Source organism: Panthera uncia (assembly GCF_023721935.1).
Source record: "Panthera uncia isolate 11264 chromosome B2 unlocalized genomic scaffold, Puncia_PCG_1.0 HiC_scaffold_24, whole genome shotgun sequence".
Lineage (NCBI taxonomy): Eukaryota > Metazoa > Chordata > Mammalia > Carnivora > Felidae > Panthera > Panthera uncia.
In genome coordinates, this window is record NW_026057580.1 from 119,565,657 (window position 1) to 119,591,743 (window position 26,087).

The window sequence follows — 26,087 nt, forward strand, 5'->3', positions numbered from 1 at the left end:
TGTCTGGCTCAGTCGGGGAAATGTACAACTCTTGATCTTGGGGTCGTGAGCTTAAGCCCCATGCTGGACACAGAGCTTACTTAAAAAACTTATTTTTTTTTAATAAAAAAAAAAAAAAAAAAATTAAAATACAAAAATAGCTCTGGAAGACAGAAAAATATGAGAATGAAGAAAAGGAAAGGAAAACGAAATTATACTTTCTAGATCTGTCCTGCTTAGAATAATTACTTCAGGTTTTATTTAATACATCAGTCCAATAGTTCCAAGATACAAAATTAACCAGTTGTGAAGTGATTAATGATAACAGCACACAAATCAATCCTTCCTCAGGGGAACGGTCTCCTCCCTGATGCCCTCCTTGGTCACGATGCAGATTTTGAGTGCATCCCCAGTGTACACGTCCCTCTCTGCCGCTGAAATGAAGACATCTTTCACAAGCCGCATGGCTCTGTCCAAGGACAGTGGGACATGCTCCACATTCTGCATGTTCTTAAAACCAACCTGGTGGGACAGGAAACTTGAATGAGGCATCACGTGACAGTACAAAGGTGGTTCAAGCCTCCCCAGTGCCTTCACGTATCTAAGGATTCATCATGAATACATCACATACATTTAAAATATCTCTCAACTGAAATGCTTCCAGACCTGGCTAAATTATACATTCCTAAAACCTGACAAATGTTCACTGAGACAAAGCTGCTGCTCCTGAGAAGCACACATCACCTAGAGAGGTGGACATATGAAAGCAGAGTACCATTATGCAATGTGCTACCACTAAGAAAAACAAAAAAGAGCCACGAGAATCCCTAGCAGCCATAACTAAGTCTCCCTGAAGAGAGAGGCTTCGTCAGAAGACACGCTTGGGTACAGAGTGTGAAGGATAAACCAGAGTCAGAGAGGAGTAACACTCCAGATCCAGGGTGTGCTATGCCCAAAGGCCTGGTGACAGGACAGACACACCACACCAAAGGTCTAGGTGGAAGTGGAGTGACGGGTGATGAGGAAGATAAGTAATATGCACGAGTAACTGTACACACATATTTCAGAAACACAAAGAAGTAAGCTTGGAGGCAGAAAGGATGATGGGAAATACAGGCCTGATTTCAGGCAACGATAAGAGGAAAGGGGGCAAATTAAAAATGTACTTGGGAGTTAGAATATAAAATTAGGTGACAAACAAATGGTGAATATGGGGAAAAAGATATTTGCAAGGCTTCAGGTAAGGTGGCAAGAGGAGAACTGAAAACATGGTCGACCATTGTAGACACAGGAGACCTGGAAGTCACGATATCAGGGGAAGACACTACAGAGTAGGTGAGAGGCCACAAGAGAGCCAGCAGAACACAGAGAGACAAGAAGGTCTGGGTAGGGCAAATCAGCCCACCAAAAACAACAGCGATGCACAAGAAACCCTTGATTTCTCCACTCTCCTGAGCCGGTGAATAGGAGAACTCAGAGGAAGGCACTTTGTGTTAATGTCACAGCAACACGGATGCAGTCTCCTTACCTGGTTGTCAAGCAGGGGCTGTAGCATGGCACTTGCTGAGCCTCCGGCCTTGAAGGAGTCTCTCTGGTAGGACCCTACTGGGTCAAAGCTGTACACAGCTCCCTTCCCTGAAAGAAAAAAACAGTTTCCATAAGGATGCATCCTGACTACCATTCCAAATCACGGTAAAAATAGATCCAGTGTGACACAAAGTGTGACACAAAACGGACTATGAACTTAGCTAAAATTTCAGCCACATTCACTGTTAACCCAGCAGTCTGCTCGCCTCCACTCACAAGGGAGTCAGAGGTACACCTGCCCACTCTGGTCTCCTTATGGCGTGTTGGCCACCTGGAGCTTCAGGCTCTCGTCAAGCTGACATCGCCAATTACCACCCAGTGGATCCCAATATGTACGTGGTCTCACAGGCACACTGGTTAGCAGTCATAGGTCCTGCTCTGAGTTCTGCACCAAGCTCCTCACCACATTCCTAAAAAATGCTATTGTTGTTCTAGCGTAGACCTGAGTTTAAAATTCTACTACTGTTAAATGTGAACAGTCACAAGGAAAACTTACTGTGTTTTTAAACAGTAAGCACCTTTAGCATCAACACCATAAAAAAACTGATTTAATACAGGAAAATTTTCAGAAAAACACAAATGCCACATGCAAAAAGTTAGTTCTGCCTAAAACATAAACATTGCTTTGTACTACCAGAGTTAAGAAACACTTTTGCAAACAAAACACAACACCAGAGTTTGAATGTACCTATTCTTTTATATATATATATATATATATATATATATATATTTTTTTTTTTTTTTTTATTTTTTATTTTTTGAGAGACAGACACAGAGTGCAAGAGGGGGAGGGGCAGACAGAGAGGGAGACATGGAATCCGAAGCAGGTTCCAGGCTCTGAGCCCAATGTGGGGCTCGAACTCACAAACCACAAGATCATGACTTGAGCTGAAGTAGGATGCTTAATCGACTGAGGGACCCAGGCGCCCCTGAATGTACCCATTCTTAACAACAGTTGCAGAGTACTATCAGTGTAAGGATAAATGGGCCTCTCAGGCTCTCCTGAAGCGTGCATAAATTGCTATGCCTTTTTAAAGAGCAATCTGGCAAGAGAATCTATCAAAATATAAAGCATGCACCCAATGACCCAGTAACAATCTAACTTGTAGAACAGGATATACCCCTAAGAAGGCTTATTCTGTCTCTCTTAAAAGAGCAAAAATTTCTAAGCAACCTAAAATCCATTAGCAAAAACCGGTATGGAAGAGGAAGATGGGACTGGGGACATAACCGCAAGACAATGTAAAATGAATAACTCTATAATGTGTATAACAGAATCCTATTTCCTATTATAGGCATAAAAAAAAGCAATAAAAAAAAGCATATAACATATTTATATAAGCACACAAACAAGTATGGCAAGATAAACTGAAAACTGTAGTTATCTTCGTGCGACTGAAGGCAAGAAAAGAAGGGAATCACTTATATGCTTAGGTACTGAATCTGTTACAAAGCACACATGTCACCGTAATTTTTTTTAAGGCCTTTTAAAAACAGCTATGTTTTGGGGGTGCCTGGGTGGCTCAGTTAGCTGAGTGTCTGACTCTTGGTTTCAGCTCTCAGGTCATGATCCCAGGCTCATGGGATCAAGCCCTGCATCGGGCTCCATGATGATCGTGCGGCCTGCTTGAGATTCTCCCTCCCTCCCTCCCTCTCTCCCTCCCTCCGTCTCTCACTGCCTCTCCTCTCCCCTGCTCGCCAGTGCACACACTCTGTCAAATAAAAAAAACAAAAAATTCCCTGTGTTTTGGGTGTGAAAAATCATGGATCATTTGACGAGGTATGACTTTAAAGTGATATAACTGATCTCTAAAACACATTACGCCAGAAATGAAGCACCTCAGTAGCTCACCTGGGAGATGTGGGATAAGGACAGTCTTCTTCCTACCCATGGACATCTGCCACCCGTAGCTCTGTGTAGTTTTTCTGTTGCACAATTACTTACAATTCTCTGCTGAGAAGGCAGCATGTAAGGTGCTGAAGTCACTCAGGAGACCCCCAGGTTAAGTGTTTTTGTTGGAAGCAAGCTTGGGACAAGATTGAGATCACAGTGGGCAGTTCACTAACTTCAACACACAAAGAAAGGGACAGGAAGTACAAAGCCAAAAAAGAACAACAATCTCTCTCAGAAGGCCAACAGGCCACAAGTAAAACGAGGCCCAAAAATTTCAACTAAAGGCAGAACCAATTTCAGAAAAACCATACGCCACGGAGTTGAGAAAAACAAGAGCAGAATAAGTCGAAGACCAGAGTTTCGAAGACCTTCCCACTTAGCAAAGGCAAAAGAGACTTTTGTAACACGAGAGCAGAATGGCATGAATCTTATCTGTAGAGTGCTTTTCCTCACCAAAATAATTCTTTAAAAAAGCACCATGGCTTCAATGTAAAAAAATAAAGTCAAAACAAGTGCTAGAAAGAAAACCTTGGATGGGGGAGTCTAACAAAGTAGGACACTCAATGCCACAAAGAAAAGACCAACAGATTGGACCATACGAACTTCAGAAAATGCTGCACAGGTAGACAACCCCCAAAATGTAAGAGACAAAGAACATTCTTGGGAGGCAAGAATGGTGAGAGATACACCACCACCACGGATATTACAGAGTTGACACAGTTAGATGGCATGCTTATAAATAATTTTTTAAAAAGACTAACCTGCAAATAAGGAAATAAGCAAAGGTTAACACACAGGTCAGTCTCCAAAGAAGAAAAGCAAAGCTCAAAAAACACAAATAAATGCCCAACTTCAGCACACAAAAATTACATATAAATTAAAATAATAAAATATTTATTGGGTAAAGATCTTTAAGAGTAGTAAGGATGCCCAAAGAACCCCAGGTACTCATGCCCCCGCTGCCAGGAGGGTCCACTGGTGGTCTTTTCTGAAGGGCAAACTAGTGATGGCATCAAAATGCCAAAAATATATATCCTCTGACCCAGACACACAACTTCTGAGAATTTTTTCCAGGGAAGTACGCACGGTTGAAAAAGTATACAAATATATGCTAATTTGGATGTAAGTTTAAAAAAATAAAATTTAAAACAAAGAAAAGAAAAAGTATACAAAACTGTATGTACAAAGACATTCATCACATTGCTTAGATTAAGGAAACTGGAAACCACCTAAATGACCTGCAGAGGACTGGGAGGCAAACTGCAGTGTAGCTGTACCCTATGTAAGTCACTGAGTCATTACGCATCTTTATTCACTAGCATAAAACGATCTCCATGACAATACATCCAACATAAAGATGCATACACCATATTCTACTTGTAAAGTGCACAAACATGCATGACTACCAAGATACCCGTAAGCAGGTTTACTGGAAGTTTAATTGTAATTAACTCTAAATATAGGCTTTGAGGGGATAACTACTTTCATTTTTGTCTCTTCCAGTACTATTTGAAACTTCTGCAACTACTATTGTTTTTGTTACAGAAAAACTAAAGCCATTATTACTTTTGGGTGGAAAAATTTTTAAAGTATGACTGCAACTAGAGAGTTAAAGGCACAGAGGTCCAAGAAGACAGCTACTCGCCTGGCTATCCTGAAGGGCAGCTGTTCGATCCAGTGTCCTGAAGGGTAACTATTGATCCCACTGTCCTAATTTAGCCATTGACCCCAGTGTCCTGAAGGACAGCCAATGACCCAACTACCCTAAAGGTCTCACTAAAGAATACTGCTCTCCAAGTCTCCACCTCCACAAAAAAGAAAAACTGGAAACAAGGTCCCAGGTACCCTGGACTTGGGGACACCTGGCATATGTGCAGTCTGGGTACAGGGCAGTAAATGGAAAACTGACAGGCCAATACCACCCTTTACGCAGATTTTGGCCTACCATTCTTCAATAAGAATGAATGGCCAAAAATCAACGGAAATTTGAAGGAAGCCTCCAACATAGAAAACAGAAGTCAAAAATAAAATGAAAAAAATTAATCCAATAAAATGGGGAGATCACAAGAAAATATCAAGGGGAGTACATCTAATGAGAACATACTTAGAGAAAAAAAATAAGGAAGCCAGAGAATTGGAAAAGTTCTTGGAAATTAATGACAGCAGAAGTAAGAATGTAGTACAGGATAAAATCTAAACCTGAGGAAATCTTCAGAGAAGAAAAAGACAAAGAGATGGACAATATGCCAGGGAAGAATTATAATAAAATAGAAGATCACAATCCAGGTGATTGTCGAGACAGTGGGGAAGTGAACAGGAGAAGACACAAATAGGGAAAAGATCTTGTACAAAGGGTATCACTATAAAATTGCAGAACACCAGAATAAAAGCAAAGTCTCAAAACAAGTTCTCCGGATTTCTTTTTCCAGAAATCTCTTGAGAGATACACACCACCAAAGCAAGGAAATAAACCAAGAAAACAGGAAAGCATGGTAAAAGCTAAAGTGTCTTGGGGGAACAGACAAAAAAGACTGCTTTACTACACAAATTCCTCTAAGAAGTGAAAATAAATTAAAGGACAATCAAAGCAGACAAGATTATAAAAGACAGAAATGCCTGACAATACCACCAAAACATCAGAGAACAGGGCTTTGAACTCGAGAAACAGATCCAACCCAAACCTTAGCTTTGCCCTTCAGTAGATGTGAGCGTTCCCAAATTAGCCTCTGACTCTCAGTAAAACTCAAAGGACATTGTCTGGCATGCTAAAATTCAATGATAGCTATGACTAATGTTGCTAAAACCTGAATTTATTGATCTGACATTCAAGTCAGACATAATTTAGGTGAAAAAAAAGTGTCCAGCAGGCTGGGCTAGGCAAGCTAATCTGTGGCTAGAATTTAATTAACTTGTTAAGGGGAATGAATTTTTATTGGCTGTTTCTATGCTTTATATTCTGTCTTACTTTCAAGGAAGGCTGAAAGACTCGAAATAAATTGTCACCCTAATTTGTCTACATCTAAACCATGGTGGGTAAAATGACCAGAGTGCTCTCAGGGGCCATTTATGTGGGCAGCTGTTAAGACAGAGGGAAAACAAAGGAAGAGCCCATGGAACAGAAGGGACAGGAGTAAAAAGTGGGGAGAGTAGGAGAGGAGCCCAACTCCCTACTATCCAGAAAGTTTTCCTCTCTGTAGAGATATCTCAATACGTTGTTCTCAGCCAAACATCTCTAGAACTTCTTTCTTCAATGGACTACTGTAAATGGTGGCACAGATCTGTCCTGAGAGCTAGTATAGCATCTGGTTGTTGGAAGCAACCGAAAGTCAATCCAAATGAAACCTGGTGAAAACCATCCGTGTCCCTGCTGCGTAATACAGCTTTAGATCAAAAACAGGATGGACATGTCAAGTAACGAGACTGATTTTCTTAGGCCCTCCTGGTCTGACTGACAGAAAATCAAAGAGGTGTTTCAGATTGTTCTGAAAACACTGTTGGAAATGCATACATTTCTTTTAAGGCATCAGTTTTAACAACTTAAATCAAATACATTTGTTATGTAGAATCATAAGGTCAAGCTCCTCCAAGTCAGATATTTTCCACAGGATTAAAATGCTAATTATCTACTACTGAACTCCTGCAAGATATTCAGTAAACAGTAAAGGAACAGCATGCCTAACAGTCATTACTAGAGTTTTAGTACACAACCTGTGGTGTGTCTTTGGATCATCTCTTTATTCCCCTTTAAGCTTCAGTTCCTTACTGCTTTAATTAACAGAAAATAAAAGTGTTGGGCAAGATGCTATTTATTATTCTTTTCAACTCTAGAGGGAAACATACATATCTAAAAAATGCCACCCCCCTTCATTTTCCAGAACGAGAATTCTACCTTCTTCATCCAGTCCCCCGATGATGTTGTAAACATAGTATGGAAAGAAGCGCCTTGAATAGAGGATTGTAGACAACATTGCAGCAATCGCCCCTGTAGTCATGGTCTTGTTATTGGAATGTTTATACATCTGCAATTATTAATGAAAGTAACAGGCACGGAGAGGCAGAATATATTACAGACATGAACAAGGAATTGTAAATTAAAGGATGAATGCAAATCTTGGTGAAACGATGTCTATTTCTTTCAAGATCACACAAACATACTAAGACAAAATAATAATTTATTGTATTATGCCATTTTGGGGGCTATAAAAATTAAGGGAAAGAATGCTAAATTTTCCTCAGTTGTCTGATTTAAAGACTCTATTCTCCACGCCATCCATATCTCAGGAACTGCTAATTCAAGAGCAAATGCACACATAATATGTTTATACAGTGACCTGGGAGGGTGTTTTAAATCCGGCTCTCCTTTACTCTGCCTCTAGACCAGGGTCAGCAAACTGTACAGTCCATGGACAAAATCCAGCCCAACAACTGTTTCTGTAAATAAAGCTCTATTAAAACATATTTTTTCATTACGTATTATCTATACATCCTCGTGCATTACAACAGCAGAGCTGATAGTTACCACAGATATCAAATGGCCCATAAAGCTGAAAATAATTACTATCTGGCCCTTTATAGGTAAAATTTGCTGACCTTTGATCAGACCCAGATAGAAGTCCTTCTGTTTGCAAAGGAGGTATCTATGAGAACAGAAGACATGAGGGCAGGACCCTTACTCTGCATGATTCTAGTACAGGGAAGTGGTCCTGCTCCTTAAAGCATCTATAGTGGAGACCAGAAGTATCCAAAACAAACCTTTTAGTGATTTTGAATCCTAGCTTTATTCACTCTTAGGGAATCCTAAATTATCCAATAGAGAAATTCTACAAAAATTTCAAACATAAAATGAGTTCACCAATTTATCAGCCACATAGCAAACATCTCCAAAGATTTACCTAAGAACACAGACCAAAATAACAATAGCTAAATACGGAAGATTAGAAAAAAAATCTTCATTTCATTTCAAAATCAAGCATCAACAGTATAATCACTGCATCATTTATGTAATAACACATGAAAGAGAAATTTCAAGGATTGTGTAATTAAGGTGAATTCCCTGCTCCTTGTTATACTTTGTTAACACAACACTATTCTGCTGGTCTGTGTACTTTTGTACTGTAAGTTCCATCTGCAAAATATGCACCAGGAATCGAATAAATATGTCAATAAATGTAAGTCAATAAAACTTTCAATGTAGAGAATTTAAATAAGTATTAACAATTGATCAATACCAAATGAAATCATTTCTGTATTTTACTGAACAATTTTGAAATTATTCCAAAACAGGTATCTGTTAAATTTATTACACACTCCAATACCTAGGACATCATTCATAAGTGTATACAATTTCAAGTGTTATTCACTAATAGGCAAACATAGAACGTGACCACCTCTGGTAACTTCTTCATGTACCAGGTTGGCCTTACCAACTACATAAAATTATGACACATAACCTACAAAATTAAATCCTACACCAGCCCTGCATTTTTGCCAGCTAAGAAGAGTTTGTATTTACTGGTTATTATTACAGATAAAATCCATTTTAATATGGTTTAAATTACTCCTATCCTACTCTCCTTGAAATTATTTGTTACATGCTGTTTAATATACACGGGCCATAATAAAAATCAAGACGTGCCTTTACTTTTATTAAGAGTCAGTACTCCTCTGTTCCTCACACCTCCCCATCTCGCACAGGAGACACGGAGGCAGTGACAGTGTCAGCCCCTTTACGAACTGCAGAACAGGCTGGTTTGCCTCATTCCTCACTTCCTCCTCATACCACCCTTTTCGGCTCTTCCGCCCCCATCTATCCTATGCCCAAACTTCCTCAGCTGGCTGTCAACTAAAGCCTACTAAGGCGTTAGGTGGCGATAGCTCAGGTTGTGCCTCTCACCCAAACTCCTGACTTATCTATCTCTATTCCTGCCCGCGCATCCTGTCAACTAAGAGTCCAATGCGTGAACGAGGGAGAGCACGTCAGTTGATGGTGCTCCAAACCAAGCACCTGTCTAAAAGCTTGCCTCCTCCACAGAATGTTTGTTTTTGAAGGAAGATTATCTGCAGAAGAAACCCTGACCAGGCTATCTCCATAAGCCTTTATATCTCCTTTCTACTGTACAGAGATTTTAAATACCCTGCAGCTTCACATTACGCTACTTTAATGTGGCTATCACTTCATTAACAGCATCATTTCACTTCTAGAACAGGTTATGGTTTCACCTGCTAACTTAGAGCTTCTCCAGCTATTCTGAGTGACAATCTAATAAATCATTACTAACTTTCTAAAGTGCAGACATGTAACAAAAGTATCTACCTTTAGTCTTGCTTCAATAATCTTTGTTAGGGTAAGACAGTCTCCATGAAACCCGCTGCATCCAATGACTGTTTTGTCTGTTCTGTAAAGAGCACATTTCAGGAAACTGGGCTGGTTAGATAGCAAAGTAAAACATGTCTTCAGCAATTTTAAATATAAAACCCCTATTCCCGTTATTCACCAAATGGTAACAGGACTAGTTAGCCCTCTGTTGCGCCGGGAGGGCAGTGTCATCATTTCATACCTAAATAAATTATAGGTGAATCAAAGACTTCCAGAAAAATTAAAGTATGAATTGCCTAAAGAAGACATAGGTGATACAATCTTGGGTTGACAGCCACCTATTTAAATATGATACAACCCAATGCTTTCACAGAAAAATTTCATAAATTTCGTCAAATTAAAACTTTTATAGAGAAAAATGATAAAGTAAAAAAAAAAAAAAATTGTAGTAGATATGACCAAAGTCTTATATTAACTTCCTTTATCTAAAAGGGTTCCTACAGGGGCACCTAGGTGGCTCAGTCGGTTAGCATTCAACTCTTGATTTCAGCTCAGGTCATGATTTCACGGTTGTTAGGATGAAACCCCACATGGGGCTCTGCACTGCCGGTGTGGAGTGTGTCTGGGATTCTCTCTCCCTCCCTCTGCCCCTTCCCTGCTCGCGTGCACTTGCTCTCTTGCTCTCTCAAAATAAATAAACACTTAAAAAATGAAATAAAATGGCTCCTACAAACATCAAAAGCATTAACACAGTGCATCATGGGATATAATGTACAGCATGGTGACTATAGTTAATAACACTGCATTGAATTTTTTTAACTTTTTTAAAAGTTTATTTTGAGAGAGAGAGAGATCAGGAGAAGAGCAGAGAGAGGAGGAGAAAGAGAATCCCAAGCAGGCTTCACACGGTCAGTGCTCAAACTGACAAATCGTGAGATCATGACCAGAGCAGAAATCAAGGGTCAGATGCTTAACTGACTGAGCCACCCAGGCGCCCAACATTGTACTGAATATTTTAAAGTTGCTGAGAATAGATCTTAAAAGTTCTCAAGATGAGAAAAGATTCTGTAATAAATATGGGGACAGATGTTAACTGGACTTATGGTGGTGCAACATACACAAATATGTAATCATGTTGTACACCTGAAACCACTGTTACATGTCAATTATATCTCAAAAAAAACCTCGCAATGGAAAGATTGGTAAAGTTACAGGAGTCATATAAAGAAAGACGCAAGTCACCATAAATGTGTGAAAAGAGCCTTCATGTCATTCACAAATCCAAATCTACACAGGTGATGATTTCAACCTGTTAATAAGGCCTAGGAAAATGGGTACTCCCCCGTTTTTAATGTTTATTTTTGAGAGAGAGACAATGCAGGCAAGGGGCAGAGAAAGAGAGAGACAGAGGATCTGAAGCAGTCTCTGTGCCGACAGCAGACAGCTGGATGTGGAGCTTGAACCCACAAACCGTGAGATTATGACCTGAGCCAAAGTCGCATGCCCAACCAACTGAGCCACCCAGGCACTGAAAATGGGTACTCTTAATAACTGGGCAAAAATATACATCAATTTAACTTTTTAGAAGGGCCATTTGGCAGTATCCAGTAAAAATTTAGGTGAATGTCACTTTTATGCAATAATTCCATTGCTATAAATTCATCCCATGAATCTACTCACATAAGTTTGCAAAGATATACTATAGGCTTACTTGTGAAGTATACATAATATACTACAGGCTTTCTTGTGTAGTTACATATTATGTTAATGGCTCTCCAAAACAAAACAAACAAAAAACAATTTAATGCCCACCACTGGGGAAGTGATTCAATTTTGGTATATCCATACAAATTCAACCAGGTTTCAAAAATTCCTAAATCTTAATATCAATCTATAAGGAAACCTACACCAGTCTCATCAAGAAACATAGGAGAAATCACATGATAAACTCTTCCTTTCAGATATTTATGAGGGATTCATACAAACCATATCTGTCCAACTAGAGGGGCCAATGACACCTCTGGGGGCATCAACATTTCCTGATCTATCCCTACAATCAACCTCACTGCACTCAGTTAAAGAGCTCCAAGCTCCCATAAAGCTATACTGCCTTTACTAACAGGATGGGTTAATAATACCAATAGGGTAGAACAAAATCTTAGAGCTTCAAGATGCTTTTCCCAAATCTTCACATACATCAAAGGAAGGGGTGTTTGCATGCAAAGAATAAAGTTAAATGTAGAGTCTCAAACAGGTGGGAAAGAGGCAAGTTTGGCTCTAAGTCAGCCCACAGGGTATGGGATTAAGTGCAGACAGGCAGTTTTAGCTCTATGTATGATTTAAGGCTAAAGACGGATGACAGGGAGACATATGAAATCACTAATGTTGTATCTATCTATACACCTAAAGTACTGCATAAAAAGGAAAAAAAAAAAAAAACCAGGTATTCCCTTCAGTAGCACACACACTAAAACAGAACATTACAAAGATGAACAGAACCTTGCAAGAGAATGGTATTTGTAAAGTTATGTTCTTAAATTTTATCTGTGACATTTACTACTTTCAAATTATAAAACATCTTAGAAGAAAAAAGATAGCATGGATGCACTATGAATTAAATATCAAAAGATGGAAGAAGAATACACGAAGAGAACTGGGAAGATGAAAACCGGTATTGATTGTTCTTTAGGTAGGGTGTGCGCTAGCCCTGGACCCAGGAAAGAAGCCAGAGTCCTCTTTACCTACTTCTTATAGCACAAGGCCCTGTCCAAGGTACCCAAATCCCATCAATCCATTCCTGTTACAATTCAGGCTTAAGAGGCTCTTGTGGCCTAATTTAGGAATTAACCACCAACTGTAACAGTTCCCAAAAATGTCAAATACAAACTATTGGTCATCAGTGCATATGACTTCACTTTTATGTTTTAGAAAAAAAATACCTGGTCCTTAAGACAGTGGCTCACAGATATAACTGCTTAGGATATGGCTAAATTAAACATTTCAGGTTAAAAAAAAAAAGTGGGAGATTTAAAAAACATGTAATGGATTAACAGAAAAATACAAAGCTAGGTGATAAAATATTTACAATATTATAAATATTTTATAGATATTTTATAAATAAATAAAGCATTATAGTAAAATGCTAATAATAAAAGCGATGTGGGGGCACCCGGGTGGCTTAGTCGGTTAAGTGTCCAACGTCGGTTCAGGCCATAATCTCGCAATCTGTGAGTTTGAGCCTCACGTCCGGCTCTGTGCTGACAGCTCATAGCCTGGAGCCTGCCTCGGTTTCTGTGTCTCCCTCTCTCTTTCTGCCCCTCCCTGCTCATACTGTCTCTCTCTCAATAGTAAACAAACATTAAAAATTTTTTTAAAAACACTGCATATCATATTAGGGAATACTAATTTAGAAAACTGTTTTCTAACAAAAATGCAAACTAAGCTCCAAACACGCAATCTAAAAACTCATGAAACAAACTGTTTAGAAGTGGAATCTCTTACAGCAATAAATCATCACAAGGTGCCAGGAAGTATGTCCTTAGAAATATTTACTTACAGTCTGTAACACTTGGGGCTGTCCCTGGTGTGAATTGAATATCCTTCACTCAATCGAGTGTCAGAAGCCACAATTGAAAAATCTTCTCCAGCGATTGCCAAGAGGGGGGGGGGGGGGGGGGGGGGGGGGGACACAAAAATTAGTGAATACTTGCGGATGGTAACACTACCTCTCTAGAGGAGAGCTCTTCATAGCACATATTGGACAAAACCCACTAGATTTGAGCAAGAGCAGGACTCAGAAGAAAGTTGAAAGATCAGTGGGAAAGGATCCCTGGCTGTAAGTCGTCTAGGAAAAAAAATGTAAGTACTCCCTAAAAAACAACACGAGCCTAAGTCAAAGCGTAGGTCACTTCGCAGAAGGTAACGGAAAAACCACTGAATTATCATAACATCATCAAAAAATTAAATACCCACTTGTGCAAGGTACTGATATCACAAAACAGGGCCATGAGGATCAGGTGTAGACAGTGGTGCCACACCAAAAGCTCTCTGAGCTCAAAGGGCTTGATGCTTTTCATTTTTTATCCAAGTCCTTATTTAGTATCTACCACTCAGTGGACACCCAAATATCTGTTAGAAATGAATGAACAAAGAACAAACTTTCTCTTTTGTGGCTGTATGATTTATGATTCAGTTTACTGAAGAGGCTAGAGCATGAACTCCCAAAGCAGTCTGTCCAGTTCTAATTCTGGATCTCTCACTTATTAGATACGAGACTGCGGGTAAGCTGTTCAACTTCCCAAAGCATCAATGTCCTCATATAGATCAGAGATCGTAACAGTAACTACCTTACTAGGATTCTGCAAGAATTAAGTTAATAATTACAAAGCCCTTTTACTAGTACCTGAAACATAACTGGTCCTCTAGTGTTAGCTATGATCGCTATGGCATAGATATATGAGGCAGTAGATTGTGACCACTGAGAACCTGGGCTCTGGAGTTACTGGAGACCTGTCCTTGCCACTTCCTAGCTCTGTGACCTCAGACAAATTACCCAAGTTCGAGTTGTTGGCAGTAACAGTTCCTGTGTTACAGGATGACTGAGTCAAATGACACAGATCACATAAAGCACCTAGCACAGTACCTCACAGAACATAAGCACTGAGAAAATGTTATCCATTCTTTTTACTGAGGTGGGATCTGCACTGAAGTTCTGAAGTACAAAAGGATGGCATTTCAGGTAACGTGGACAATGAATAAAGGGAAACAGGTAATAATACAAATAAACATTCAAACAACTTACTAAGGTGTTCCGTGTGAACTAGTGGAGGAACATAAGGCTTATGTGAGGGACATGGGTCTGACTTTCGAAAATCCCAAATGCCTAACTAAAGATTTTGGAATGAGAACAGTTACATTCGCAAAGTGGAGTGAAGTTTTAAGAAGCCACTGTGACAGGGGCGCCTTGGTGGCTTAGCTGGTTAAGCGTGCGACTTCAGCTCAGGTCATGATCTCTCAATCAGTGGGTTCAAGCCCCACATGAGGCTCTGTGCTGAGAGCTGAGAGCCTGGAGCCTGCTTCAGATTCTGTGTCTCCCTCTCTCTCTGACCCTCCCCTGCTCACACTCTCTCAAAAATAAGTAAAACATTAAAAAAAATTTTAATAAAAAAAAGAAGCAACGGTGACAATAACATAGTACGTGAAAGGGGATGAAAGCACTGCTCCAATAAGACTAATGCAATAGCAATAGAAGGGCGCCTGGTGGCTCAGTTGATTGTCAGACTTTTGATTTTGGCTCAGGTTCGTGCGGGTTCGTGAGTTTGGGCCCCGAGTCGGGCTCTGTGCTGACATCACGGAGCCTGCTGGCGATTCTCTGTCTGCCCCACACCCCCTCGTGCTCTCTCTCATGCAAGCTCTCTCGAAATAAAACAAACAAACAAAAAATATGGTGCTTGTTAAAAAAAAAAAGACTAATGCAGTAAAAAGGCAGCAGTGGTACCGGAAGAAGTGGGGATACTGAGGAAACACACAAATTGTACATGGTTTTTCTAACTACCAATATGCGACAGAAGTGGGAAGAGCAATTGTGACATCCAAGATTTTAAACTTGGTGGAGCAGCACAATGGCATAATTATGAGCATAAAGAAGGAAAGGTAACTTGAGAGGAATAATTAGCTAGCTTTTTGTTTTAGTATCTTGAGTTTTGGTAACAGGAAAAAATTCAGGTAGAAATGTTTCATTTAAGAAGCCAGAAAGGAGGAACTCATGAGAGGTAAAACTAGAGAAACAGATTTGGGAATTATCCTTCTGCAAATGAGATGCGAGTGCTAATAATGGGATTGAACTGCATTTAACGAGACAGTAGAAAAAGGACATGGAACTAAGCCTTGTTCTGCCAAAGCAAAGGCTGCCCATGAGCCAGCAGCAACAGGCGCTACAGAAAAAGAAGACTGAAGAAAGGTAACTTAATAATCACAAGGTCACAAGTTACTAATGTTTAAAGCAGTAATGGCTGAAATTGGATTACAAGGGGTTAAAGAGTAATGAGTACTCTACACACTGGAGAGTCATTCTTACAACTGCCTCACGATGTGCCTCCCATCTTGGGACGTAACTACTTCGTTATCACAGAAAGCGTTTAGAAGTGCAATGGTAAAAGCATACATAAAATCAGTGGCCAACGACGAGCTATGGATTCAAGTCCTGGCTCAACTGCACACCAGCTTTATGACCAGAGCAATGACAAGAGGCCTGGCTCATTTGTAAAAATGGAGCTAATACCACCTAACACTCCGTTATCCTGAGAATTAAAAAAGAGAACTGCCTGCAGTATACAAAATGCTTTTCTACGGATTCTCCCTCTAAACTATGACTAGCTAAGAAAGAGAATGAAATCTGGGCTCAAGAAGTCGAAACACCACACTGTTCAAACACCACACTGTCCTTCAGTGGCAGAAACGAGGCTAAAATTGGAGACTTCCACTCTCTTTCCAACATATTTCAAAAGTCTGCATTAAAGTTTCAAATCCATAAAGACATGATTAATTAATATGGTCCAAGAACCGTCTGTTTGTTCAAATCGGGTGTGTGTACAAAGTTTAGTTGGTAACCTACAACCACTGCTTCAATTTACACCCCTTCATTGTTAACAAGTCCTAAACGCAGGGTCCTTCCACATTGCTAGTAACACTTTCAGCGTACAATGAAGGAAAAGTACTAAAGATAAAGCTAATTTTAAAAACACAACTTGAAGGTAACATGCAAGAGTACACATATTAAAGGGTTCCTCTTCTGACTTTTTTTCCCCTGAACTTAAGCTTAAACTTAACTTAAAAAAATATTTTAAAACTGTAAAATATAATATTCATATAAGGGAGTGCATAAACACATGTGAAGATTCACAAATGGTTACACATCAATAAGCCTAGTGTTGCCGGGGCTGGAAACTCCATCCCATAGTCCAAACCGGTTCTTAACAAGCTCTCATCTACGAAACTAAGTCTAGTCAACCAACGCTGCCTTCCATTTAAAACAACAGAAAACGATTAAGCTGTTTGATTAGAACCATCAACTGCAGACACAACCGTGCATCCAACGACAGTGGCCAACCAATCCTAACTTTTTAACATCAGGCGCTAAACCTGTCGCCTCGCCTTTGACATGCGAAACCTATTTAGGCCTTAAGAGGTTAGGCCCATTTTTAAACCTCTTTCGTAGCAGAGCCCAGGTTTCAGTTTCTATCTTCTGTCTTACTGCAACAAAAAGCAGGCTATGCACAAGTGACCGGCCTGCAAGGTGAAGCACTTAAGGCCAAAGCTGCCCCTCCGCAACCCATGGAGAGGGAGGCCTGCGGTCGGCGGGGAACGCGGGCTCGGCCGCGACTCCCAAAGCTTCAGCAGGCACGAAAGCGGTGGGGATTGAAAGGTCGGCTCTCTGGTCTTTACCCTCCGTTGAAAGCGTAGGGCGAAAAGCGCATCTCCAAAGGGCCGGCGGCGCTGTGGGGCTCCAGCGCCAGGTCTCTGCCGGGTCCCCAGCACCCCGCGGCCGTCGACAACATCGCGCTGCTCCGGCTGCTGCTGTCTCACGGCGAGATGGCGCCCAGCCGGACGTCCCGCCGCTTCCGGCTTCTCGCGGCGCCAGCTCTGGCCGCTCTATCTCGCGCCGCTCGTTGGTTGCTCCCGTCGGTAGCCGGGCGCCCCCTATCCCAAGGAGGCGGGACAGATTTTTTGTTGTTTTCCTTAGAAAGGTTTCTTTCCTAAGAAAACATTAGAATTCGCGCCTGATGGACAAACATTTTAAAGTCTTACCATACAAAAAAAGTTGGCAAAACTGTGGAGTAGCGGAAACTCGAATGCTGTATGGGAGTGTAAGTCGGTGCACCCGAAAAGGGAGTGGCATCGCTTGGCGGATTTGAAGATGCATACAGCTTATGACCCAGCAACTCCCGGCTGAGCTGTATATCGTCCTCGCCAGAAGACAAGTACAAAAATGTTCTTGTGGCATTCAGTGTTCTTCGTGGTTCCAAGTTGGAAATGAGCCAAATGTCCATAAACAGCAGAGTGCATAAACCAATTGAGGGTTATGTCACAACAAAACAAAGAAACAAACAAAAAACCAAAAAAACTAACCAATTTCAACGAGAGGAAAGATACAGCAACGTGGATGAGTCTTAGAAGGTTGAGCAAAAGAAAATATGTTACATAACTTATGAGTACACAGTGAGTAGGAAGAACCTGTTCGACTGGACTATGGGATGGAGTTTCCAGCCCCGGCAACACTAGGCTTATTGATGTGTAACCATTTGTGAATCTTCACATGTATTTATGCACTCCCTTATATGAATATTATATTTTACAGTTTTAAAATATTTTTTTAAAAAAACAGGCAAACAAGCAATTGGTTCTTTTAGGATGGACCACCTGTTATATGCGTGCAGTTTGGGAACCACAGAAGATTTTTGAAAAGCACTTGCTTAATTAAAAATTTCCCCAAGTTTTATTGTAAACATAGGATAAAACAGGATTTTCTTTGATGGTTATGGACATAAAAGTATTATACTTATTTAGATTCTGTCCTGGATCCAAAAACTTATATAATACATTTCCCGTCCTCATGGCAACGACAACCTTACTGATTATATAAAGTACAGCTGACCCTTGAACAACACAGGTTTGAACTGCATGGGTCCACTTATACTCAGATTGTTTTTGATACCGTTTAGTACTGTAAATGTATTTTCTCTTATTATTTTCTTAATAACATTTTCTTTTCTTAATTATAAGAAATACAACATATAATTATAAGAATACAACATATAATACATATAACATATAAAATATGTGTTGACTTTTATGTTATCAGCAAAGCTTCCAGTCAACAGAAGCCCAAACAGAGTCAAAAGTTATGTGTGGATTTTCATCTATGTGGAGGTTGGCGCTTCTAACCCCTGCGTTGTTCAAGGGCTAAGAGTACAAAGGAAGCAAATTATAATACAATATATGATTATGCCTAAATGAGCCATAGGAGAGATGAAGATACTCTGTGGTCCAACCAAGCATACGGAAGTGAAAAGACTAAGAAACAACTACCCATACTCTTGAAACTGCCTTGGCCCCTCCAGCCAACCTAGTAGTCTTTGAACTTTATCAAGCACCCTTAGCCTGACTGATTAACCTTTCTTTATCTGATGTCATGCATTCTTTCCTAGAAAGAACAAAGCACTTCTGCATGTGAGGAAACAGAAACCAGACGCCCTTGCACAACCTCTGAGCACTGCAATAATATCTGTAGCTGGCACCATCGGGGCTGCTTGTAATCAAGAAATATTATGGACCACTGCACTCCTTTTACTGATTACTTGCCCTAAATTCCTTTAAAAATCCCTGGCAGAACCTCTTAGCTGGCCTTTGGACAAGAGTTCACCTTCTCCCCAGGTGGCTGGCCTCCTGAAGAAAGCTCATATTCCTTTCCAATCAAAACTCATCTCTTGAGTATTGCCTTTTCTTTTCTTTCCTTTTCTCTTTTCTTTTCTCCTTCCTTTTTTAAATTTTAACTAGCCTCCAGGCCCAATGTTAGTGTTGAAATCACAACCCCGAGATTAAGAATTGCATGCTCTACCAACTGAGCCCGCCAGGTGCCACTTGAGCATTGACTTTTCAAGCCCTGGGCAGCCAAATTTGGGATTCACTAACAAATTTTGGCAAGCCATTCAGGAACCAATGCCCCTGTGGCATCCGGTCCCCCCCCCCCCCCCCGGAATCCTAAGGCAGAGCAGAGGGCCACGGCTTCCTTTTAGTTTCCTGGGCTTGTAGCTTGGAGGACCGCAGGAGGTTAGCTTCTCAGGGCTAGTTGGTCTCCAGGAGGAAATCTGAGGGATCTGTCCCTACAGCTGATGAGACTATTTTTGTCTCCGGGAAACTCCCTGCTGATTCCCGAACGACACTAGCTGCCAATTTCGCTTTTTGGTTTGACTGGAAAGGAAAGGAGCATTTGGGGGACTTGACAAACTTCTGGACCGGATAAGTCCATCGGAGTGCCTGCTGATGCAAGTTTCTCATTTGTGAAGCATTGGGTGCTTTTGTTTCATTGTCCATGTTTTTTTGTTTCCCGTTAGAAAGTCACAGCTTTCAGGAGAAACTAAAAGGGACTTGAATAATGGTCGATTTATTTGGAATTTGGAACAGATCTGTTTTGGTGTGTGTGCAGGTGGAGGGGGTTGTGTTATGTTAAATGTGTGTATAATGGGAAATTCAATTTCTATCCCACCAAATAACCCACTGGACTGAATTTTGAATAAGTGAAAGGAATATAGGCAGGAACCTATGACTAAGAAGAAGGTGGTCTTTTACTGTAACACAGCTTGGTGGTCCATGTACCATTTAGAGTTGAGATGGCCACTAAATGACTCTCTTGGGTTCCTTCCTCCCATTCAGTTGCCTCCAAACAACGGGTCTTGGTTTGGTTCTCTTAGGAAGCCATTTGGGAGCGCCTGGGTGGCTCAGTCAGTTGAGCGTCCGACTTCGGCTTGGGTCATGATCTCACGGTTTGTGTGTTTGGGCCCCGCGTCGGGCTCTGTGCTGACAGCTCAGAGCCTAGGGCTCCTTCAAATTCTCTGTGTCTCCCTCTCTCTCTGCCCCTCCCCTGCTTGCACTCTGTCTCTCTTTCTCTCTAAAATATAAATAAAATATTTTTTAAAAAAGGAAGCCACTTGGTTCAGTTAGTGAAACTCCAACTTTGGGGGTGGAACCAGAAACTAGGAAGTGTTCAGTTCAATTGGTGAAGCCCCCAACTTTTAGGAAAGAACAAATGCTAATGGAGATACTCTGGGCTTCATTCAGTCATAGTTGTGTGTCTTGTGTATTCTTTCTGAACCTTTGCCCAGGAAGATTGGGAATACACCTTCTCTTCCCAAAGAAGGTCCATTAGGACGTAATTTAAATAAAAGGTACAGAGAGCTGAAAAGCAACCAGACAAAAACCCTGTTTTTCAGGAGAGAGAGACAAGAGACAGAGAAAAAAGGGATGTTACTCTAAACTTTGAATCTGCCTCTGGCCTTTCTGGTGGCACCTTCTCACCTCCGCCTCCCCCTCCCCCTCCCCCTATTTCTGTACCACTGGGGGCACCCGCTCCCATAGCTGGCTCCTCTACCCTCCTTGGTGCCTGGGGCATCGTCAGCTTCTGCTCCTCCTCCTCCTTTCATTATCAAGAAGCAAAAAGCACCCTGAGCCGTTGGGCCCCTCCCGTGAGGTTCAAGCTAAAGCACCTCCCAAATTCCCATGGAGGGATCCAGGGACTCCCCAAACTTAAACCACTTACCTCAGATTTCCCCACAGATGCCTCAAGTAAAAAGTGACAGTGGGGAACAAATTAATTGAATTTTAGTGGACACAGGCACAACACATTTGGTATTAAAGCTAATTCAAGGTTGGGGCGCCTGGGTGGCTCAGTCGGTTAAGCGTGCGACTTCGGCTCAGGTCATGATCTCACAGTTCGTGAGTTGGAACCCTGCTTGGGATTCTCTCTCTTTCTCAAAATAAATAAATAAAATTGAAAAAAAATTTAAAAATAATAAAAGCTAATTCAAGATTTTTGGTTTAATTAAAATAGACATGTTTTGGAGTTATCAACATGGAATGTGACACAGATAATCAGCTTTTATTCTACCTGAATTTATTAGTTAAAATCATGTTGTATCAGTTGCAATTTGTCAACAAAAATGACTTAAAATGATGGTTGATTTTGTCTGTCTCAAAGTTTTCCTAATTGTTAAGAACAAGTAGTCTGAATAAATAAAAAAGTTTAGAGCTTTCAAAATCTTTGGCAACCCAAAACTTTAAAGTTTTTCTAAGTTAAATGATAAATTGGGTTGAACTCATTAGATATCTAATTCTTTTCCAAATGAGATAAAGTACTGAAATATTTACTAAACATAGGCTTATCTGTTTCTGGCTCCTTCTTACAGAGAAACTAAAGGTACTTGGGTCTGCTAACAAACACAGTTCATACTTAATTGGAAGAGTGTACAAAAAACATGTTTTTAGAAATTATGAAGGTGTTCATAAATTTGCCATCTAAAGAATCTTAGTGTAACAGACAGTTCACAATTGGTTCCTACTTAATTTTCACTGGAGACTAAGGTTTCTAAGAGTTAAAATTCTTCTAAATGTCAGTAAGACTGATGGAAATAAGGAAAGCAACTCTGTATGTAGGAAAGTAAGAGATGTGTAAGAAAGATATAAGAAATGAGATTACGTTTTTGTTGAGGTAAAAGTAATTTTGTCCTAAAATGAGACTGGTTATTTAGAGAGAAAAGGCTTAGGACAAAATCTGAGTGAAAAAGAAAAATTGTAGAAGGTTTGTGAAGGGAAAACTTTGGTAAAGAATTTTATTTGTGGTCAAAACTAAGATTGAAATGAATGGATTCTGGGGCACCCAAGTGGCTCACTTGGTTGAATGTCAGACTTTTTATTTCAGCTCAGGTTATGATCCCGAGGTTGTGGGATCAAGACCCATGTCAAGCTCTGTGCTGATGGTGCAGCTTGTTTAAGATTCTCTCTCTCTCTCTCTCTCTCTCTCTCTCAAATAAAATTTAAAAAAAGACATTTTCTTCAATTGTCAGTCTGTTCTTGATAAGAAAGTTTTTTTTTTCTTTATCTGCACAGAAAGTTTCTATGTTTGTCTTTATCAGGTCTTTGATTACTTAAGAGAACTAACACTTCCCAATATTAAAGGAGGTAAGTTTTGCTAACAACTATATAACTTCTGTGTAGAATCTCTTATTGCCATCTTGGCTAAATAGGTAATAAAGGGTGCTTGCCTGCCTCAGTCAGTAGAGTTTGTGACTCTTTAAATTTTTTTTTTTAATATTTATTTATTTTTGAGACAGAGAGAGACAGAGCATGAACAGGGGAGGGGCAGAGAGAGAGGGAGACACAGAATCGGAAGCAGGCTCCAGGCTCTGAGCCATCAGCCCAGAGCCCAACATGGGGCTCGAACTCACGGACCGCGAGATGGTGACCTGAGCCGAAGTCAGACGCTCCACCGACTGAGCCACCCAGGCGCCCCGAGTTTGTGACTCTTGATCTCCAGGTTGTAAGTTCTGGCCCCACAATGGGTGTAGAGATTACTTAAAAAATAATTTTTTTTAAGATAATTATATATTGAGTGTTATGATAATGATCCTATTTAGGCATGTGCTTTAGAACTTTGAGGGTTTTTTTTTTTTATGTTTATTTTGAGAGTCAGAGATAGAGAGAGAGCACCAGCACATGAGCAGGGGAGGGGCAGAGAAAGGGAGAGAGAGAATTCTAAGCAGGCATCTTGATGTCAGCTCGGAGCCCAATGTGGGGTTTGATCTCATGAACCTAACTGTGAGATCATGACCCAAGCTGAAATCAAGAGTCGTATGTTCAACTGAGTGAGCCACCCAGGTGCCTCTAAATAAGTTTTTTTCATTAATTAGGCTTGTTTACTTGGTATGTTAAGTGACTTGGGAAACACTGTCAAACAAATGATGATAAACCTTGCTTGAAACATTGCTGATTCTCTAATGTTTGCTTTTCCACATTTAAAGAAATTTTCTCTTAAGGTATCTATGCCTTATAGAAATATGATAAAATATTCATTTGTGAACATATTGAAACATTTAACTTTTCTCCCTATATGAACCTTCCTGAATCCAGAAACTCTCAGTGAGTATTCTTTCCTTCATGGCAATTATAATTATTTGCATAAGTTCAATAAAAATCTGTTCTCCCTGTAACAGGACACCCTGGGAAATATTGGTTATATTACCAAGGTTTTGAGTAGAATGTCATATTTGAGAAAGACACGAATAGATTCAGATATGACCAGGGAGCTTTAAGGAACTAAGATTGAGTTTATAGAGTCAATAAAGCTCCTTGGAGATATTCATGGGATACCTTGCTTACAGAGTTCTCAGCAGCCTTACTAGCTGAGTAAAGAATGTCACTTCCTGGAAGGTGGAGGAAACCCTAGAATATTTGGGGTATCTCAAGAAGAGGAATTCACCCAAATCTACAGGTATTACAGGCAAATCTGATGGCAAGTTATTGGCTTGGTATCTGGCCTCAAGTCGTTATTAAAAGTTCAATCTAGAGATTCCTTATGAAAAGTTCTAGCAAAGCAATTTTGTGTTTTTTGTTTTGTTCGTTTGTTTATTTTGGCAAGCAAGTTTTAAAAATTTTTAAAAATATTTTAAAAAGTTTTCCTTTCATTTATTTTGAGAGAGAGAGATAGAGAGCAGGAGAGGGGCAGAGAGAGAGGAGAGAGAATCCCAAGCAGGTTCTGTGCTGTCAGCACAGGCTCCATGGAACCATGAGATCACGACCTGAGCCAAAATCAAGAGTTGGATGCTCAAATGACTGAACCAACCAGGTGCCCTGCAAAGCAAGTTTTAAAGAATTTATATGGTCAATCACTATTCTTGCTGAGCTTATGTAAATAATCAGACCAAGTCTGTTAAAACTAGACTTGTTTTTCAAATGAATTAGTCTCAATTTGGCTATCTTTGGAAATTGCTGGAAGCCGAGCTACCCAGCCTGAGTGGAAAAGCCCAGGCTGTGGATGGATTGGTGACTGCAGGGCGGCCCACTGACAGTGAAGCTTCTTGTACTCCCGCTTTTAGGTAATTTGGCCTTAAAAGTACCTGGGGTATTGTCTGTTGGGGAATTGCCCTCGGCAGACCCCCTGGGGGGAAAAAAAACCATTAGGGAAGAAAATAAGGCTCCGCAAGAAATTGTGCGGCCTTGCGTTTAGCCCTTGCCATTCCCCATGGAGGCTCCTCTACTTGCAGGAAGGATAGCCTCATGCCTTTGCCAGCAAAGGTGGCCAACGAAGGAGAGGCATATGGATCCGAAAGCCCCACTCCGGTAACTAAGGAGTGTATCTATGGACACAGGTCACTCTGACCCCTGGGCCCACTTGGCCCCCAGGAGGCATTCCAGATGATGATTGAACCTAGTCGGTTAAAGTACAGAATGGTTCATTGGTTCCATTGTGTCTCTGAGAATGTATAAGACATGGGTTTCTAAGGCCCTCTTGGCCCCCTTCCTGGCACCTCGGACCCAGGCGAACACTTTTGTTCTTCAAAACCACGAATGATTCAGGGAAACAACTAAGAGGTCGTGTCCCTGTAACTGTTCCACTTGAGGTGTTGAGAGATAAATGACCTTTCGTGAAAACAGCAAAGCAAATACTTCATAAATTATAGATAAACATAGATACATAATAAAAACAATAAAAGAAATTAATCAATAAGCAAAGGGCAGGAGGGAACGTTATGACAAAACAATCATGTTATTCCTTATGGGGTAATTACACAAAGGAACGTTTTCAATTTTTTTTTTTTCAACGTTTTTTATTTATTTTTGGGACAGAGAGAGACAGAGCATGAACGGGGGAGGGGCAGAGAGAGAGGGAGACACAGAATCGGAAACAGGCTCCAGGCTCCGAGCCATCAGCCCAGAGCCCGACGCGGGGCTCGAACCCACGGACGGCGAGATCGTGACCTGGCTGAAGTTGGACGCTCAACCGACTGCGCCACCCAGGCGCCCCACAAAGGAACGTTTTCAAAATTAGATAATGTTAGAAAAACATAGATGACGTATGCTACAAGGAAATCACTAGCATATATAATGCCACGTTTACTGCAATAAATCTGCCAGTTCAACACACTGCTGTTGTCTGTGTCCATTTTTATTTTTGTTTTGTTTTATTTTCACTTTTTCGCTAACCCCGTTCATCCTTTGGGAACCCCTGGACCTGCTGGAGCCGGACTCCGGCAGGAAATGAGGGTGACTTTAGGAAGAAAAATTATGTTTCAATAACACACCTTTGTGGATGTTAAATTCTAGTCTGATTGTCTTTGAGTGTTTGTTGTTTGCCTAAGCTAGACAACTTGAAGTAAACTTCAGAGAGATTGTCACAATAGCTCACATATAGACAGTCTTTGTGCTTGTTGCTCTGTGAGGATAATAACAAGCCCCATGGGCATATAATTTGAACAGCTGGACATTGGGATGGACTCTTCAACAACAGTTAACTCAACTATCACCTTGACCAATTCTATGTGGCCGGGACGACAAAACCATTCTTTTGAAGCTGGAGCTCACCCCATTCCATGGGGTTAACTGTGTACTTGTGGAAATAGTGGGTGGCCTCGCTTTTTCTTATGACTGGATTGGATGATGCACTTGGGGATGCCCTTATCTCCTGGGACAAGTCATCTCCCACCTGACAGCGATTCCTGGCACATCAAGTAAAGATGGCCTTTTGATGGTTTTATCCCTTAC

General features: G+C 40.7%; 1 protein-coding gene across 1 annotated transcript; it reads right to left on the minus strand.

Moving 5' to 3' along the window:
- Positions 1-215: 215 nt before the first annotated feature.
- PSMB1 (proteasome 20S subunit beta 1) lies at positions 216-17,376 on the minus strand. The gene is made up of 6 exons (XM_049654631.1): positions 17,218-17,376; positions 13,333-13,438; positions 9,774-9,855; positions 7,350-7,479; positions 1,508-1,614; positions 216-501 (listed from the first exon to the last, which is right to left on the minus strand). Exons 1-6 carry the CDS (start codon positions 17,330-17,332, stop codon positions 316-318), a joined length of 726 nt encoding a protein of 241 aa, XP_049510588.1. The 5' UTR covers positions 17,333-17,376; the 3' UTR covers positions 216-315.
- Between the last annotated feature and the right edge of the window lie 8,711 nt (positions 17,377-26,087).

Excerpts from the sequence above, each read along its gene's own strand:
- PSMB1 (XM_049654631.1), bottom strand. The coding sequence starts at position 17,332 with ATGTTGTCGACGGCCGCGGGGTGCTGGGGACCCGGCAGAGACCTGGCG. Across the intron at positions 13,439-17,217 it reads CTACGCTTTCAACGGAGGGT|CCCTCTTGGCAATCGCTGGA; the intron begins AAAGACCAGAGA and ends CCCCCCCCCCCC. Across the intron at positions 7,480-9,773 it reads TTATTGAAGCAAGACTAAAG|ATGTATAAACATTCCAATAA; the intron begins GTAGATACTTTT and ends TAATAATTGCAG.